This window comes from Epinephelus lanceolatus, chromosome 12, assembly GCF_041903045.1.
Source record: "Epinephelus lanceolatus isolate andai-2023 chromosome 12, ASM4190304v1, whole genome shotgun sequence".
Classification (NCBI taxonomy): domain Eukaryota; kingdom Metazoa; phylum Chordata; class Actinopteri; order Perciformes; family Serranidae; genus Epinephelus; species Epinephelus lanceolatus.
Window position 1 is genome coordinate 41,323,007 of NC_135745.1, and position 17,222 is coordinate 41,340,228.

Genomic DNA, 17,222 nt, shown 5'->3' on the forward strand with positions numbered 1-17,222 from the left:
ACTTAATGGTACAGAGATGTGCAAACTTATTTCAAAGGATGCTTGAAGCAGGGACTTCCTGGGGATTGTGAGGTGCAACTAATAGGCTACCATACCTTCCTCTATTTTGGACTCTCAGGGTCTCAGAACCTTAAAAGGTCAGGACTGTCAAGTTTGCAATTGGTCAACAGTGCAAATTAGTGTCGAAGCTCATCAAATTCGATGTCTTCATGAAAGTACCTTACAAATTACTGCCTTTGTGATTGAATCCACTGGTCATGGTTCCATGAAAAAGAAAGGAAAAGACTTTCTTGTTTGAACTTCTGCTGATATAATTGCTGGTGCGAACAAGTTCTAAAGGATACACTGTCTTTGGCCGATTTATTTCTGAACTAGCAACATGTGGTACACAATTCTGATCAAGTCCATACTGTATGTCTCCAGTCCTTTGTGGCTCTGTCACAGATATGTCAGGTGCATTAGAACATCTGAAATATTGTAAATGTTGCATTATTCATCCCACAAGGTGCTTTGCCGTTTTAATCCTCACCTGTCTCTCCACCCTCACAAATCTACCCATCATGCTTTGGTCTTCGGCATCTGGCATGGTGGCGGCTTTGGCTATGTAGGACTCATGCCTGGAACACAGGGACACTGAGTAGACGTGGACTGCACAGACATTTGTTAGCAGGAAATTAACAACAGATTCACTACCGCAGAGCAACAGCGCAAGACTACTAGAATATATAATGTACTACATGAAAAGAGAAACAGGATGAAGATGTTACCAAGATAAATTCACAGTTATGTGACATTGTAATGGAAACAAATACTAGTTAGCATTATTTTAGCAATTCTGGTTAATATTGTAATATAATCTGATAGCATTGTCTACTCTATTCATTATCTATTGAACAGAGTGACTGTACTGTACCTGGGTGACTGATTGGGCGGATAGGTAAAGGGTGTTTTCTGAGTTTTCTTTTGTTTAGGGGTGAGGGGGGGTCCAGGGGCAAGAATCATGTCGATCCTTAAAGAAAGAGAAACAGGATGAGCTTGAGGAAGAGGAGACATTTGCTTCACACAAACAGATTCCCTCATAGCGCAGTGTGGTCACTGACCTTGTCTGGAGGTATTTTATTCTACAGAGCATGTCCAGGTGTCCAGCAGAGTACTGCTCGATCACATCTTTGACATCGTAAGGCCTCAGAGTTTCCTTAAACCGCTTCTTGTTCAAGAGGAATTGCATGATCCTGTGAGACAAAGAATTGACATTCAACAGTTTGGACATTAAAGTGACAAAATTTGACCAAACATTGGTGTTCTCTCTGTGGTCAAAATCCATTTGATGTGGCACACCTTTAGCTTCCACCTGTTGTACTTACCATTTCTGTGCATGCTCTATGGTCTATCAGGTATCTGTAGGCATTTTTTAACTTTTTCATAGTTCTGAGAGTCCCCCTTTTTGTTGTGTCCGCCCCATAGGAACTCAGAGCGACCGTAGTTCTTAGAACACCATTTTAAGGGACTTTATTTTACTCCTATTTCAGAGTAGGTACTTTTCCAGTACAACATGAACCGTGAGTGAGGTATGTGTACGGTGATTGTTCAAACACAGCCCACCAAGCACCACCAACCACTATTTTAATAAGCAATAGAACAGGTCATAACATCAACATTATACGTGCGACGGTGGAAACAGAACGTGATTTGGACTTGTCAAAGTGAAAGTGATTTTTCTATATCAACTACCGGGCAGTTTACAGTACGTCACTTCAGCATTCCCATTGGCAGTGAGAATGCAAACAGAGAAAAAGCCCTTGAAAGTATGTAGTTCTCAGCGGGAATTTCCCAGTGGGCCCTGAAGTGATTGGTCCAAAACACCTTATGTGTGAGTCCAACCATCTCAGGGCTTATTTATACTCCCTTTATGTATGAAAGTATTTTTGTTTATTTCAAAGGTTGTAACCATCACTGCCCAAATACTTCTATGTGTCTGTTATGCTGGCACAGACAGATCCACAAGTTGGCACCAGAGGGTACAGTCAAAAGTTTCTGACAGCAACAAACATGGTGACAGTGAAGGAGGTCATAATAATGTACCTTTTAATGGACACGGCATTGTACATGGAGGTGGTCTGTGAGGCCATCAAATACTTGGGATATTTGGACGGAGAATTCTTATCACTATGTGACCATTTGTCCTGATCCACCATTTTACACATCTTTTTCACGCCCTACTGTCGTTTCTCGCTTGAACTATGCTATATTGCTTCAGTGATTTCGGGTGGCACTGCTCCGTCTCGTCTGTATCCATAAGCTTTCAGAAAATGTGTGCAAATACAAGATGAAATGAATGCAGAGTGCTGACAGAAGGCTCCATCTGTGCTTGTATGTATCTAACATTGAGCATAAATGAGCCTTAAGGACACTCATTTTGGCTGCTTGTGTCTGTGATTTCTTTTTTTGGGTCATTACCCAAAGCTCATGAGCACAGTTGAGTGTTGAAACATAGGTTGACTGGATAAGATTGAGCTCTGCCATCAGCCTCACCTCCACCACAAGTGGCCGGCACAATGGCAGTTTTACTGCAGATGCGGCACCAATCTGACAATTTCATGCTCTCTTACCATCACCCATAAACTAGTCTCTATATACAGACTCTACATTCAGTGAATGTAGAGTCTGTAGGCAAACCCTGGAGATCTTGCCTCCAGAAGAAGAGCGGAAGAGCCCTGGTTTCCGGTTGTAGGTTGTTTGTAGTCCGTGTGATATTGACCAATCACGTTTGAGCCGGCTGCAGTTGTTGCCAGGTTAAACACTCCGTGCAGTGAACTAACGAGGCGGAACATAATTGGCATCACTGCAAACTCTGAATCCATCGCAATGGTTCAGCATGTTTACTTATATTTACTTATAGAGGCTGTATCGCCATCTGCCGGAAGTCAGACGCCGAATACAGCCGATGGGTTCGGAGAATGCCCATAAACAAGACCCGAAGAGGCACAAATTCCTTCACTTGGGGTACAACTTACTTCTAACTCGGAATTAGTAATCCCAGTCTCAGATTTGGAGCTGCTGACCCTCATCCCACCATCCTCATGTTGAGCTGAAAACAACCCCAGTGTGTGCTAAATCTGTCCTTGTTAAACCAGCACCTTCAACGTTTGGCCATTTGTCTGATACAAGTCAACCAGAGTTGGAGATTATGAACTGCAAGTAGGGGTTCACACTGTTTGTACCTGGTACCTGAAACTAGTCTTTGGTGTTGCATTCACCAGACAGCTCTTCCTGACTGTGCCGGGATCAAACATGACACCTTTCAGTTTCTTGTAAGTCATCTCTAGTCTTAATCCACCCTGCCACCCACTGAGCTCTGTCTTTTGTCCCTCAGAACTCCCACTTTGAGCTGACTCGAACATGCCCAAACACTGCACAAGCTTGGTCCTGAAACTAGAACCCGTCAGGTCTCAGCATCCCATTCAGACCCATTCAGCCCCAAAATAATGGTGTGGAAGGAAGCAGCACTTTCACAGGGTTAATCACTCATCTCACAGGCCCTTGTGCTAGATTAAGTTCCTGCATTATGTCATCTGTAAGCATGACTGAGTTTTGCCCACACTCTCTGGATTCCAACGCTCACCCTCCTGCTGTAACATTTGAGGCTACAACTAACATTCATACTTTTTAAGTACCAATCTTATTGTGTATGTCACATTTTAAATCGTCAAGTACTACAAACTGGCATCAAATGCTTGTGCAGATAATTTCTCAGATCTCTCTAAAGTTCCTGACCTGACTGCCCTGATGACCAGTTTAAGTGTGGGGATCATCTCCTCCATGAGGATGTCTGCAGGGAAGCCCCGCTCCTCTAAGGCTGGTTCTGCCAGGGCTCCGGCATCTAACAAAGAAAACAACAGGAAAACGCTGATGTAAGAACTGCACATGAGCAAACCGTAGACAGTTAATATGATAATGACCATGTGGCACATTAGGTAGCTGCATCGTACAGTTCAAACTCCACCTTTTATTTTCATGATCGCAGTTGTTGTTGTCATACCTTCAGAGCTCTGGCGGAGTGTGTAGGCCTTCATGCGGAAGGCGGTGCGGAAGCGTTCCCGGTTACTGAAGCCGGCAGGTTTTGGCTCCTTGGAGGGACTTTCCTCGATGGAGTCGGTGTTACCTGTGAGCCTCTTGCCTGTCCCAACTGATGGCCGTGCATTGGGAAGGCGAACACGCTCGAGTAAACTCAGTTTTTGGCTGAAATGGAGGAAAAGAGAGAAGAGAGACCGTGTGGAGGATGAGGAAGCCATGATACATAGTACTATACCAAGTGGCAACCATAGACTGTATAAAGACAGACAACATAACCGCTCCCTAAAAGGGAGGCCAAAACATATTGATTGCCCCCTGGTGGCTGACCGCGGTACAGGTCATAATCCCTGCCCCCTTTATGTAAGTGGACATGGGCCAAACCAAAAACTCAAAGTATAAGTCAAATACACTTTTCCCAAAGATGGTTTCTGTCATTTTAGGTGGTTCTTATCACATTGACGTAACCATTATTTATTTAATCCTACAAAAAGGGGATTTGATGTAATGATTGACAGCTGTGAGTGCCAATCAGTGTGCTGGTGATCAATGGCACTGCTTGTGATTGAATGGACAGATGTATGTGCTGAAACTCAATACCACGGAGAATGCTACTGGGCAGACTCCGGCTCCAAATTGTGTCACGAGAGCAAGATGGTGGTGGCCATATCCAGGATATTTTGGCTTCATTGTTGTACAGTGGGAGGAAGTAAAGACATGTTGTCCTTCTTCATCTATGGTGACAACCAGCAAGACTGGAGGACAAATTCACAAAGAATGGTTTGCAGCTGCTGATAGCACCATGAGCTGTACATCACTTGCAGCCACTATCTGCCCCGTCTCAAGGTCCAATTCACAAGATACTGCACTAATGATGTTGAAGCGCAAACAAACATGCCCACAAAATTTTGCAGCCGAGTCCAATTTGCCCTTTTTTATCCATATGACAAAGTATAAATGTTGTCTTTGCATCAAGACGACAGCAAGACCGCCAACTACAAGTCAAAATCATTTCCGTCTCAGTGACATTAAAGGTGAAATTCTAATTTAAAATATCTGCACCCAAGCCCACCTGGCTAATGTCACAAGTGCCAAAGCGACTAAACACCTCGGACCTCTCATAAACATTATATCCTTAACAGGATTGATTATTTAAGTATAACTCTACATCGCAATACATTTGGCTAAGTTGCTTTATCACTGAGTATAAACCAGGGATTTTTTAGAGATTTTAGCACTCGTTCTGAGGATGTTGGTTCGTTCTGAGGATGAACCAAGCAACACCAGGAATCCCTCTTCTAGTCTCAGCTACAAGTTCTCCTTGAGCCTGACTTTGCTCTCACAGAGGAGTTGAAGTCTTCATGGTCTGCTGCCTCGACGTAACAATGCTGCTCTCCTGGCAGAAGGAAGCCTCAAAGAGCTGCGAGAGATTGGTCTCCTTTATTGTCCAATGGCTGACAATATTTGGCAGCACAAAGGCAAGAGCTCCCTGGGTAAAATAAGACTCCTGTGTGCCTTGGAAGAGGCAGAGAGGCGGGGTAACCGGAGCCGGCCACAGCCCGAACGGGGCCTCTGAAACGTGGAGCGTTCTCAGCAACTTTGCTCCCACAGCAGACACACAATATAAGCCTCTATGTGGCCTCGGCGCAGAATAGGGACGGCAGATTACGGCGCTGAGAGGCTGCAGAATAGGAAGCTTTAAAGGAAGAGTGAATCTCTTTCTGACTGCTTCTCGAGCGAATAAAGAGCAGAAAATTATCCCGTGATTATCCCGTGGCTCTCTGTAAATGAGGCAACACTACGGGAAAAAATAATGCTCCTTATCTCCCACAGCTCTGCCTTCCCAAGAAGCACACACACAGATTGGTTTACTATACCTGCACAAACCTGCAGTGACATTATTAAAGAATAAATCCACTTTATTGCAACTCAGGTCTTATTTTTGGAGTGTTTTTTTTCCAAGCTGCTATGATACAACTGTGCTCACCAAGTTAAACTGAAAATCTGGTTACATCTGGGAAACATGAGACAATCAGACTATATGAGCCGCTCCAGATGATGTCAGCAGTTTAAGAGGAGACACCCCAGATAAATAGGGTCAAACTTTTAACGAATATACATCTCCATGAAACTCCCCCAGTTGATTACTAACATTAAAGCTCCAGTGTGTAGCATATGGGGAGATATATCAGCAGAAATGAAATACAAAATAATAAGTACGCATTCTTCTTATTATCACATGAAAATAATAATTGTGTTTTCAGCACCTCAGAATGAAGCATTTATATCTACATAGGAGTGGGTTCTCGTCTAAGGAGATCACCATCTTGTACCTCCATGTTTTAAAAGTAGCCCAGAGTGGACAAACCAAACTATGGCTCTAGATAGGGACATTTATGTTTTTCTGTCAGCAACCGTAGTTAGCAGCCCCTCTACGACAAGCAGGGTTGGAAGAATACTGATGTTTAACATGAAACTGCTTTATTCAGTGTTCGTACAGGTGTATCACCTGGTCAATTTGTTTTGGAGAGGAAGAGACCTCTGTGGATAATTTGGCTCCCTGTAAAAACCTCCTGAACGATGAACACTGAAGGAATTCTAAGCGGGAGAAGTTTCAGATGGATGCAATCTGCAATCCTCACCACTAGATGCCACTAAATCTCTGCTGAAACTACATGTTTATATTTTTAAAGATTTCTGTCGTCAGTTGGAACTAATGGGCTTAGAGCTCAGAAGTATTCAGAGACGAGCTAACACATTGTTGTTTTGGTCTTTTAATGGGATCTGTTGTCAGTAATTAAACCATGAACCAGCCTAATCCTTAAGAAGGCTTTGAGCTTTCTGCTCACTACCTATAAACTCTTAAATGACCACAGAGTCAAATCATCAACGCTAAAAAAGTATCAACAAAAACTGAACATCATGAGCTTTACAGAGATCATCACGGATTTCTAAGGTAATCCTAAAAAGACTAAACTGACTATAACTTGATAACGCTGTGCTCACTGCAAAGATCTGAAACATGTTGTCACAATGAAAACAAGAACACACATATTCTTGTACTACAGTCCTTGTGAGGACCCTCAATCCCTTCCCTTAAGGGACTGTTAATTACTTATGAGGGGGGAGGGGTGGTGCAGAAAGTGAGAGGCATTTCAAATAACTTTTGAGAACTGAGGAGGGGCCAATGTGTTTGTTTGGCTTTGGGGAGGGGCATAAAACTTTAAACAGTTGTATTTTGTATTTATTGTATCACTTGCCTTAGAGGGCATGTTTTCTTTAAAAAAATCACCATTTATTACAGCCAGAAACTGTAAAAACAGAAATTATCATTGGATTTTCAAATTTCTAACGTTCCTTGGACACACCTCGTGCAACAAATGCTTCAGTTAGATATAAAAAACATAACCAAATCTGATCTTAAAATCACTTTATTCTATATTTAAAATTTGGCCAGAAATAAACAATTTGCATGAACTAACCAGCACATATGACAAAAGCAACAAACCAAGCCTTTTAAAAACCAACAACTGTTTTTTACTGGAGGGAGGGTCATGCATTTTCCAGCAGTCACTTGGAGAGGCTCAAGGAAAAATATTTGTTGCTTCAGGGAGGGTCAGAATAGAAAAATAAAAATAAAAAACAAAGTCACACTACAGCCACCCCCCTTCTCTGATAAATTAAGAACAGTCCCTAACCTTAACCATCACAACTAATGCCTACCCCCAACCTTTACACTTACATAAACCAAATCGTAACCTGAACCCCAAAACTAAGTCTCAACCCCGAACAGGCCTTTGAAGAAGAGAGGACAGGTCATAATGTCCTCACTTTTCAAAAATGTCCTCACTCTGAATTTTTTTTTTGTTTCTTGGTCCTCACTATGTATCATGTACAAGTACAAACACACACACACACACAAAATTGACTCTCAGATGGGATATAATTTTCTCTCAGTGCTGTATTGAATAGACCACACAATAATACTGGATAACTCAGATACAAGGTCTAATATCGTTCAGTGCAGTCACACACACACACACACACACACACATGCGCACACACACACACACACACACACACACGCAGTAAGTGGCTTATCAGCCTCTTGCTGGACCTGGCAGCTCTGCTGTAGTTTCTGGCCGTCGTCCACCTCTTTGCTCAGAGCAACAAGATAATGTCAGACTGCTAATTTCCCAGCCGCCGATCCTACAAGGGAGTTAAAACTCTCTCTACCTCACTTTGTTTCTCCCCTTTGTCCACCCTTCAGCATCTCTACAGCTTTGTTCCCCTTTTCTTTTCCCCTCATCTTTCCCTTCACTTTCACTCCCCACTTCTATCACTTCATCTATCATCTATCTTTCTTTATCACATTTCCTCTCAATGTTTCTCTGTTCTCTTTGCATACATATCCAGGTATATACTGTTCAATTACTGTGTTTTTTTAATGTTCCCGGAATGTTGGTCTTTTTAACACATTCTCAGCCCAACTTGTCAAATACTGCTGCTTTGTCAGTGGACCTACACGTCAAAATACATACAATACACATTAGGTACCCTCTTGCGTCAGTTTTAGATGCTTAGGGACGGTGCTACATGCATTGTGTCTTTTCAAAATACACTTTTGTTTTCACAGGAAATGTACAGCCTCTGCTCATTAAATGCACAAGTGACAGAAGTACATGGTTAGATTTAGAAAAAGAACATTATGGTTTGCCTAAAATAAGTACAGCTGTTACTACTGTTATGTCATGTCCTGTGACATACGTCACTAACATAGCATGCTACACTAGCACACTATGTTGCTACTAAAAGAACTACACTGACTTTTGCTTTTCGCACGGGAAACAAACAGCGGGCTCCAGAGTGAAAGTCCAGAGTTTTTTTGACTCATGCACCTCCCCTCCTGCCCGCCATATTTTCTCACTCTGATGGCGGTGCCACAAACTGCTGCTGGCAACTACCACTGTAAACAACTGTCCCACAAACTGCTGCCATCTGGTGTGTATCGTACCGCTGCAAAGGGTGCTTCTGTGCGTCGTCGTCTGATGCCAAGATCTGCTAACAAAACACTAGTATCTGACGAGTTGGGTTGTTGCCTGCTGCATCAGTAACTGCTACCAACTGGTGCACATCATACCGCCGCAAAGGGTGCCTCTGTGCGTCAGTGTCTGACGCTGAGATCCAGTGACAAAGTGGAGGTATTTGACGAGTTGGGAGTGAGAACAGGCTGTGTAAGGGAGCAATCACACCGAGATGAAACGCTGGAAACGGCGCGTCTGACCAGCGTTCAAGCGTCTTATTAGACGGGCATTTTTCCGGCGTCTTTTTAAACGCACGTTTTTGCAGACGCTTCTTTTTAGACGCACGTAGACGCTGAAAAGTTAAAATATTTTCAACTTTTTGAGCGTCAAATGGCAGTAGCTAGCGCGCATTGAATAAGTGTCTTTGAAGCGTGCGCGTCTTTAGCGTCTCATTTCTGTGATCACCCCCGAAGTCTGTGATGACTCCAACATTTGGGCCAGTAATTTCCCCTCTTTTTTGATATTAGCTTAAAGCACCACCCCTTAAGATTACCTTTTAATGTTATCCTCACAAACTAAAGTTAATTTCCGATCATTGTACTGTGTTTGGGTGAAAGCAGAGGCAGATATCTAAAAACCTGGACGAATAAAACACAAACTATGTGCAAGGACTGGGACAGCTATGATTTTTTATTTGGTCATTTGGGTGAACTGACCCTTTCAGTTCAGCCTCCAAAACAAACACTGCTGCCCGAGTGTCTGCAGTAAGTGAACTGAGCTCCCTCCTCTCTATCAGCCGGTGTATCAGGGCTCCTGTTGTTGTTGCTCTGTAGCTTTCGCAGCAGTAACTTAATCCAGCATGTTGAACATGGCGGCTCATTGGAGGCCAGGAGGTGTCAGACTGGAACGCTCCAGTGTAATGAGGCTATGTTAGAACCAGGAGAGTCCAACAGCCCGACATGGAGGGGAGGGAGAGTGAGACACTGCATGTGGATCAGTTTAGTTGAGCAGAGAGCTGCTTTCGGCACAGGAGCTATGGTTTTTCTACGGTGTGACCGAGTGAAGTTACTGTGCCTACAGCTCATTAGTGGCTTTCTTTGATATTCAGAGGGACTGCCACTACACCTCTCATGTATCTTCTCAGCCTCTCAAATCCAGAGGGTAAGAGAATGTCCTGCTACTCCCAGGTCACAGGTTTGATCCCTATGACATCCAATAGAAATGACTGTGTCCTGTCACTGCGTCAGGCTGTAACTAACCAACTGTGTGAAGTATGACAGCAGATGTACAGTGGCACCGAGGTCAGCGTTCACCAGAAGTGACTGTGTATTGATCACTGCAGTAGACTTACGACATCATTGCAGCAGCTTATGAAGACCAGATACGTTGCTTTCACAGATCAACCCTCCTCACTGAGATCTCCATGACATGTTTGGCTGTAGAGCCTCATTAACGCCCCTCCACACCAAGGAGAGAAAAAAGAACCATCACACCCAAAGACCCCATCTCGGGCCCTAATTACTCGATCCTAACTGTCATTCATAATTGAAACATAACTAATGGACTCACTAATAGGTTTCTAAAAAAAACTCAGCCTAAATGTCTTCAAAGCAGCTGATGTGGAAGGCGGCGCTATTAAAGAGCGGGACGAGTGGGAGTTTTATATCACCATTCACATATTTACCACATTAGCGCACAGATTTATGTGACTTGTGAATTAATATGGAAGCTATTTAAAAGCGGACAGGGGGATATTCTAGGAAACCTTCATTAGTCTTTCCAGCATGTTGGGCTAATTAAAGCTCCATGAGAAAGACTCTGGGCACTGCTCTGTGTGATTTACACTATTTCTGCTGGAGATCGAACAACAGTGACCTACCTCGCCATGGCCTCCAAGTGATCCTTCCTTTGGATGGAGAGAGAGAAAGGACAAAAGTTAACAACTGAGAACAAAGTAGAGCTTCAACATCCTTCAACAGAGGACATTTAAACACTTCAGAAAGACCTGAGTTCTGATTGAACTAGAATTATCACCTTGTGGCTGTATGCCTGCGTGCAACAGTCAAGTTACAGTTTACATCCATGTGTGTGAGAACACTCACTCACGTCTTCCCTCAGCAGCACAGATTAGAGTACTGACCAAATGAAACCTCGAGTTATGACGTTGACTAATGGCCAAAAAAGTGTTTATGCATACAATTATGATGTCACACTGAAGTTGACCTTTGACTTTTTGGACACAATCATCAGCACTTCATTATTTTATCCTATTACACATTTAGGAGCATTTTTTGTGATGAGTGTATGAATGACAGTGACCTTTGACTGCCAAATTCTGACCAGTTTATTCTTGAGTCCGAGTGGATGTTTGTGCCAAATTTGGGAAAATTCTGTCGAGGTCCTCTTAAAATATCGCATTCACAGTGAGATGGATGCGAGGTCGCAATGACCTAGACGTTTGCCAACAAAATTCTAAGCAGATATCATGTTCACGAGAATGAGACGAACAAGGTCACAGTGACCCTTGGCCACCAAATTATAATCAGTTCACTGTTATAAGTCCAAGTGGACATTTGTGCCACATTCAAAGATATTCCCTCAAGGTGTTCTTTAAATACTGAATTCTCGAGAACAAGACAAACACAAGGTCACGGTGATCTTGACCTTTGATCCCCAAATTCTTAGCAGTTCAAGCAGATGTTTGTGCCGAAGTTGAGGAAATTTCCTCAAGGCATTCTTGAGATATCTCATTCACGAGAATGATATGGATGAGGTCACAGTGACCTTGACCTTTGACGTAGAACCACCAAAATCAAATCAGTTCATCCTCAAGTCCAACTGGACAATTGTGCCAAATTCCCTCACAGCGTTCTTGAGATATTGTGCTCACAAGATGAACAAAACGTCACAGTGACCTTAATCTTTGACCAAGTTCTTATCAGTTCTTTGCTGAGTCCAAGTGGACGTTTGTGCCACACTCAAAGAAATTCTTGAGAATGAGATGAATGTAAACTCACAGTGACCTCGACCTTGGACTGCCAAAACTGAATCAGTTAATCAGAGTCCAAGTGGACATTTGTGCCAAATTTGACAAAATTCCCTCAAGCTCTTACACTGAAATGTGATGGTTAGGTTATGTCAGTTGTCGATTGTTTAAGCCAATGAGACAACTGTATCAGCAACACAGATTTACAATCACAACAGTCTGAACACAACGTTCAGTCTCTCTAACGCCTCTCAGTGCTAACATGAACATCATGGCATGCCACTTCACCTTGTTGTTTTTACAGTTGGTGTTACTTGCCTGAAACAGGGAAGAGAGATGACAGTTTCATAGAATCTCCACGTGGCAATAAGGTCTTCCCTGATTGGATTGGTGGAATAATATCGCCAAGCAGACTTCAGATAAGAAGACAGAACAGCAAACAGAAACACAATTAAAACAGCTGAATGGGCAATTTGATATTAACTGTATGAATTAAGGTGGATCAGAATAACAATGGCAGTCAAAGCCAGTCATGTGAGAGGTCTGCTGATGATGTCAGGTGGAGTCTCACCTGGATGAGCCCCGCGGCTGGATGTCTGCGCTTCTCAAAGTGCTTCTGTCTGTGCTGCTCCTGGACCTTCAGAGCCAAGCCTGAGCCCAGGATCCCCTGCAGCCACAAAACACAGTCAGTGTAGTCCTGCCTCTGGAGCGGACAGTGCATGAAAACCACCACTGGGTATCCTACACAACTCATTTGAAAAAGGCTTGATAGGCTTTGAATGCTGCGTACACAATTCTGTTCAGTTAAGCTTCTTATTGTCTCTTCTGTCAAGGTTTGAGGTGTCATTTCTCTCTGTAAAAGGCAACAGACACTAGCTGTGATTTTATGGTCACTGTTTGATGCTCCAAGCACATGCTGGTTCTGTACAAACAGGACAGGAAGTAGTCAAGGTGAGATAACAATGTGTTTGCTGCTTTCTTTAAGATTATTTTTCGGCGTTTTGCCTTCATTTGACAGGACAGATCCAGAGTTGTTACCGGTATACTCTGTGCAATTTTGGGCTGTCCCAGACGAAAGATGGCCATCGTGGGAGAAACGTGGCGATATCTTTGGTCGTGGCTCTAAAACGGTGGTCTTACATCGCACTGTGAGACAGGTTCAAGGACGGCTGTTGTCAACGTCTTGCAACCAAAGATAACCTGAGATAAAATTCTGATGATGTCACAAATTTAGGATGACTACGAGAAATGCAGCACGAAATGGCGCAATGGTCACCGCGACACCGGAGCTAAACCCAAACAAATGATCGTGATGATAAAACGAACAAAAAGAAGTCTGTGGAACTCCCAGAAAGAGGAAAGTTTGGTGGAGCTATGGCAGCAGAAGCCTTGTTTATTTGATGTTTCCTCCAGCTGCTATCATGACCGCCAGAAAAAAGACGCTGCATGGAAGGAAATTGCGGAGGAACTGCAACTTCCGGGTGAGCAAGCTACCTATGGTGGCGCAGATGGATGACGTATGCTGATGTGCTGCACGCTGATGACGTTGCATATTGACGTACGTCGTAACCTGCGATTCAGTAGTAAACGGCCATCGTACAGTCTGCACACATCAAACTTGACGTCCTATCAAAGTTTATTAGATCCACGTCTCACAGTGTGTCATGCAATAGTCTTATAAGATTGCTAAAATCGCACAGTGTATAGAGGGCATTAAAGGGGGAGAAACAGAGGGGGGGACAACATGGAGCAAAGGGCCCGTGGCAGCTGTGACAAGGATAAAGCCTTTGTATATGGTGCATCCGCCTCCTGGTTTGTGGGCTGACATAGCAACATAGACATGTGTCACACCAACATTTTTTGTTTGTTTGTTTTTTTATGACAAACTTACCACAGAAGTTCAGTTATTCATTGAAATCAGAACATGTGCTTTTAAAAGATGAAGAAAATGTTAAAGCTTTATTTTCTTAGCTAAAGTTTTGGTTTGCAGTTTGTCAGGTGGTGCTAGCTCCTGCTAACACACACTCCTATTTTCCTGGGGTCCTTTGTTCCTCAGCTCTACAATATATAGCACATGATGGGAACCTGAAAAAGATGTTAAATATGAGGTGGGCTAGGGTTAGAGTTACACTGTAATCAGGACTCTGAGAGTTGTGAAATCGCACTGGCACAGTCTGGATAATAGTTGCTCTTTTTGTGTGGAGAACACTGCTTTAACTTTTTCAGCCTTAAAATGCACAGGGTGCGTCAGCTTTAGAGGCAGTTAGAAACCACCAAACTTGTCAAACACTACCACTTTGTCAGTGGATGCAAAGAGGCACCCTTCATGGTGGTATGATAGGTGGCAGCAGTTTGTAACAGTGCCGGCAACTACAGTACTATAAAGAGTGAGAAAGTCCCTATGGGCGGGCAGGAGTGGAAGTGGATGGGTCTAACAAATTCTGGACTTTTACCCAGGAGTCTGCTGTTTGTTTCCCATTTGAATTTTAGGCCAAAACATGATGTGTTTTTTTACCTAACCACAGACTTTTGTTGCCTAAACCTAAGGAAAACAATGAGGCATTAACCTACGTTGTGAGTTCATTTTGAAAAAGAGTGTTTGCATTTAGCGAGCAGAAACTGTACATTTCCTGTGAAAATGAAATTGTATTTCGAAAAGACACAATACATGTGACAGGTGTACATTGACACGCCATCCCTAAATGTCTGAAACTAATCTAGGTATCTAGCACGCCATGTTTAGACGAACAGATCCACTGACAAAGCGGCGGTATTTAATGAGTTGGGATGAGAACATGTTGCAACCAACTTCTGCCGTCGTCAAACAGGTTCAGACTGGGAAAGAGACACTAACTCAATATCAGTTAGCAAATATCTTCATCAGTCACACTTTCTTAACAAATTAATCTGTGATCTCTGCAATAAACTACCAGCAATGGTGTTTGTTAGATGTATTAACAGTTCAGTGGTGCTGCAGTTAATACACATATACTCTACAGGAGAGTGTACCCACTGCAGGCAAAGCGAAGAAGGACACTCCGATCAGAGCGAAAGTGCCGGCTAACAGTCTCCCAGCCCACGTCTTTGGGGTTTTGTCCCCGTAGCCAATGGTGGTCAGTGTGATCTGCAAAAGAGACAAATAAAGATGACACTTCTCCAAAGTAACTGTCAAATGTCTGAACTGACAAGGACTGTTTGAAGGATTCGGCGGCCACTAGGGCTATTAAGTGCAACAGGAGATATTTCTGACAGCAGTAAAACACAGTAATGGCAGTGTTACAGTCTCAGTGTCCTTCTCTCTGCAGAAATATTTTGTTGAGAAACTCGGCTGTGAGCTCTGCTTCACTCTGTGACCTCTGTGTGGATCCACTGAAGGGCAGTCGACTGTTTCAAAGGGTCACAGCATCATCTAGCTGGTGACTATTGAGTATCCTGCTCAAGGACACTTCAGCAGGGCAGATGCTTGCTGTCATAGAACTTGAACTCTGGCCTCCTGGTTGAAGGACGGTCTCCTTAATGAGGCCATGCTGCTGGAATAAGTGCAGAGGTTTCCTCTGACTGGAGGACATTCATTAGAGCATGAAGCTCTGCCAACACTGGACAATTCCACAAGAAGCTAGCAGCTCACTAACTGATTTTATTTTTGTCTTTCAGAACAGATCTTCCAACAAAATACCAGCTGATTTTGAAGATTCCTAATGACACCTGAATGCAGCACAATATTAGTGGCTAAAATATGCTAATTGTTTTTGGCAGAAATCCCTGATTTGGCTCACAGCCAAAGTTATTGGTAGATCATTTGGCCGAGTGCAATCTGTCGGCCAAGCTGCAGCCAAATCCACACTGAACCCTGAGGACATCTAACTGACAAACAGACGGAAGGAAATACAACCTCATAGCAAAAACCTCTCTTTAACAAGTCACCTAATCTCACTCATCACTTACCAACACACGACACTTCATCATTTCACTTATTCGTCAGTGCAATGTCAGTTGTCTCAGGAATTTGTTAAAAAGAGTCAGTATCAAAGCCTCTAAGACTGAACAATGTCTGCTGTTTATGAAATGGTGACTTGAATTTAGTATAAAAATGATAATGTGCAACATTTGTCCAAGATTTCTTTGCCCAAAGACAAGATGCATGTAGTTCCCTAAATTCAGGATGAGACATGAGATATCTGCGCTGTTGGGGACAAAACTAAGCGACATTATTTTATCATTTCATCCCATGTAATGCGTCATAAAAGAAGACAGTAAGACTGTCAGCATAAGCTAGCACTGCTCTGTGTTCAGTGGGACAATTCAGACTATACGAACAATCATAGTTTGGGGCTACATGTGCAGTTATGAACTTTACATCAATAAAGGTGAAGTGTGTAAGATTTAGGGGGATTTGGTGGCACCTAGTGGTGAAAAGCAGGTTGCAACCAGTGAAAACTCCCAATAAGAATTCCTTCAGTGTTCATTGTTCAGGAGGTTTTTACCAGGAGCTGAATTATCCACAGAGGTCTCTTCCTCTCCAAAACAAACAGACCAGCTGATTTAAAACAGTAAAATCACTGAATAAAGCTTCATTTTACAAATCTGTGTTTCTCTGACAGTGTTTGGCATCTTGAAGACAGGCCGCTAGCCCACCACACGCTACTGTGTGCTCACACTTCTTCTGATCCAGATGTTCACGAGGTTTTTACTGTGAGCTGAATGATCCACAGAGGTCTCCTCCTCTCCAAAACAACGAGACAAACCAATTAAAACCAGTAAAAACACTGTCACGTTACAAATCAGGGTATCTCCAACACAGTTTGGCATGACGGTGCAAGTGGCTCGTCTACCATCTGCTAATGATCTTTTTTGATCTTATAACTTCTGATCCAGGAGGTTTTTACCAAGAACCAAATTATCCACAGCGGTCTCCTCCTCTCCAAATGAAACGGACAGTAACTTTAACCGATAAAATGTCTGTACATACATCTGTAGTGCTCGTAGACGAGGACTTGCTTCACATGTAGATATAAACAGCTCATTCTAAGGTGCCAAAAACTTGACGATTCTTATTTTCAGTTGATTAGACACTTAAGGAAACAGACTTATTATATTATAATCTGTTTCTGCTAATATATATATCCCCCTGAATCCTGCAC

At 43.0% G+C, this 17,222-nt stretch overlaps 1 protein-coding gene across 1 annotated transcript in view; it reads right to left on the reverse strand.

Moving 5' to 3' along the window:
• The window catches only part of kcnq3 (potassium voltage-gated channel, KQT-like subfamily, member 3), a 210,234-nt gene that overhangs the window by 16,335 nt on the left and 176,677 nt on the right, over nucleotides 1-17,222 (reverse strand). Inside the window, exons 7-15 of the mRNA XM_033649653.2 lie at nucleotides 15,095-15,205; nucleotides 12,653-12,748; nucleotides 12,400-12,494; nucleotides 10,975-11,001; nucleotides 4,040-4,239; nucleotides 3,775-3,880; nucleotides 1,101-1,232; nucleotides 914-1,009; nucleotides 530-617 (exon numbers count right to left, since the gene is read on the reverse strand). Coding sequence (XP_033505544.1) covers nucleotides 530-617; nucleotides 914-1,009; nucleotides 1,101-1,232; nucleotides 3,775-3,880; nucleotides 4,040-4,239; nucleotides 10,975-11,001; nucleotides 12,400-12,494; nucleotides 12,653-12,748; nucleotides 15,095-15,205 — 951 coding nt within the window. The remainder of the gene's footprint in view (nucleotides 1-529; nucleotides 618-913; nucleotides 1,010-1,100; nucleotides 1,233-3,774; nucleotides 3,881-4,039; nucleotides 4,240-10,974; nucleotides 11,002-12,399; nucleotides 12,495-12,652; nucleotides 12,749-15,094; nucleotides 15,206-17,222) is intronic.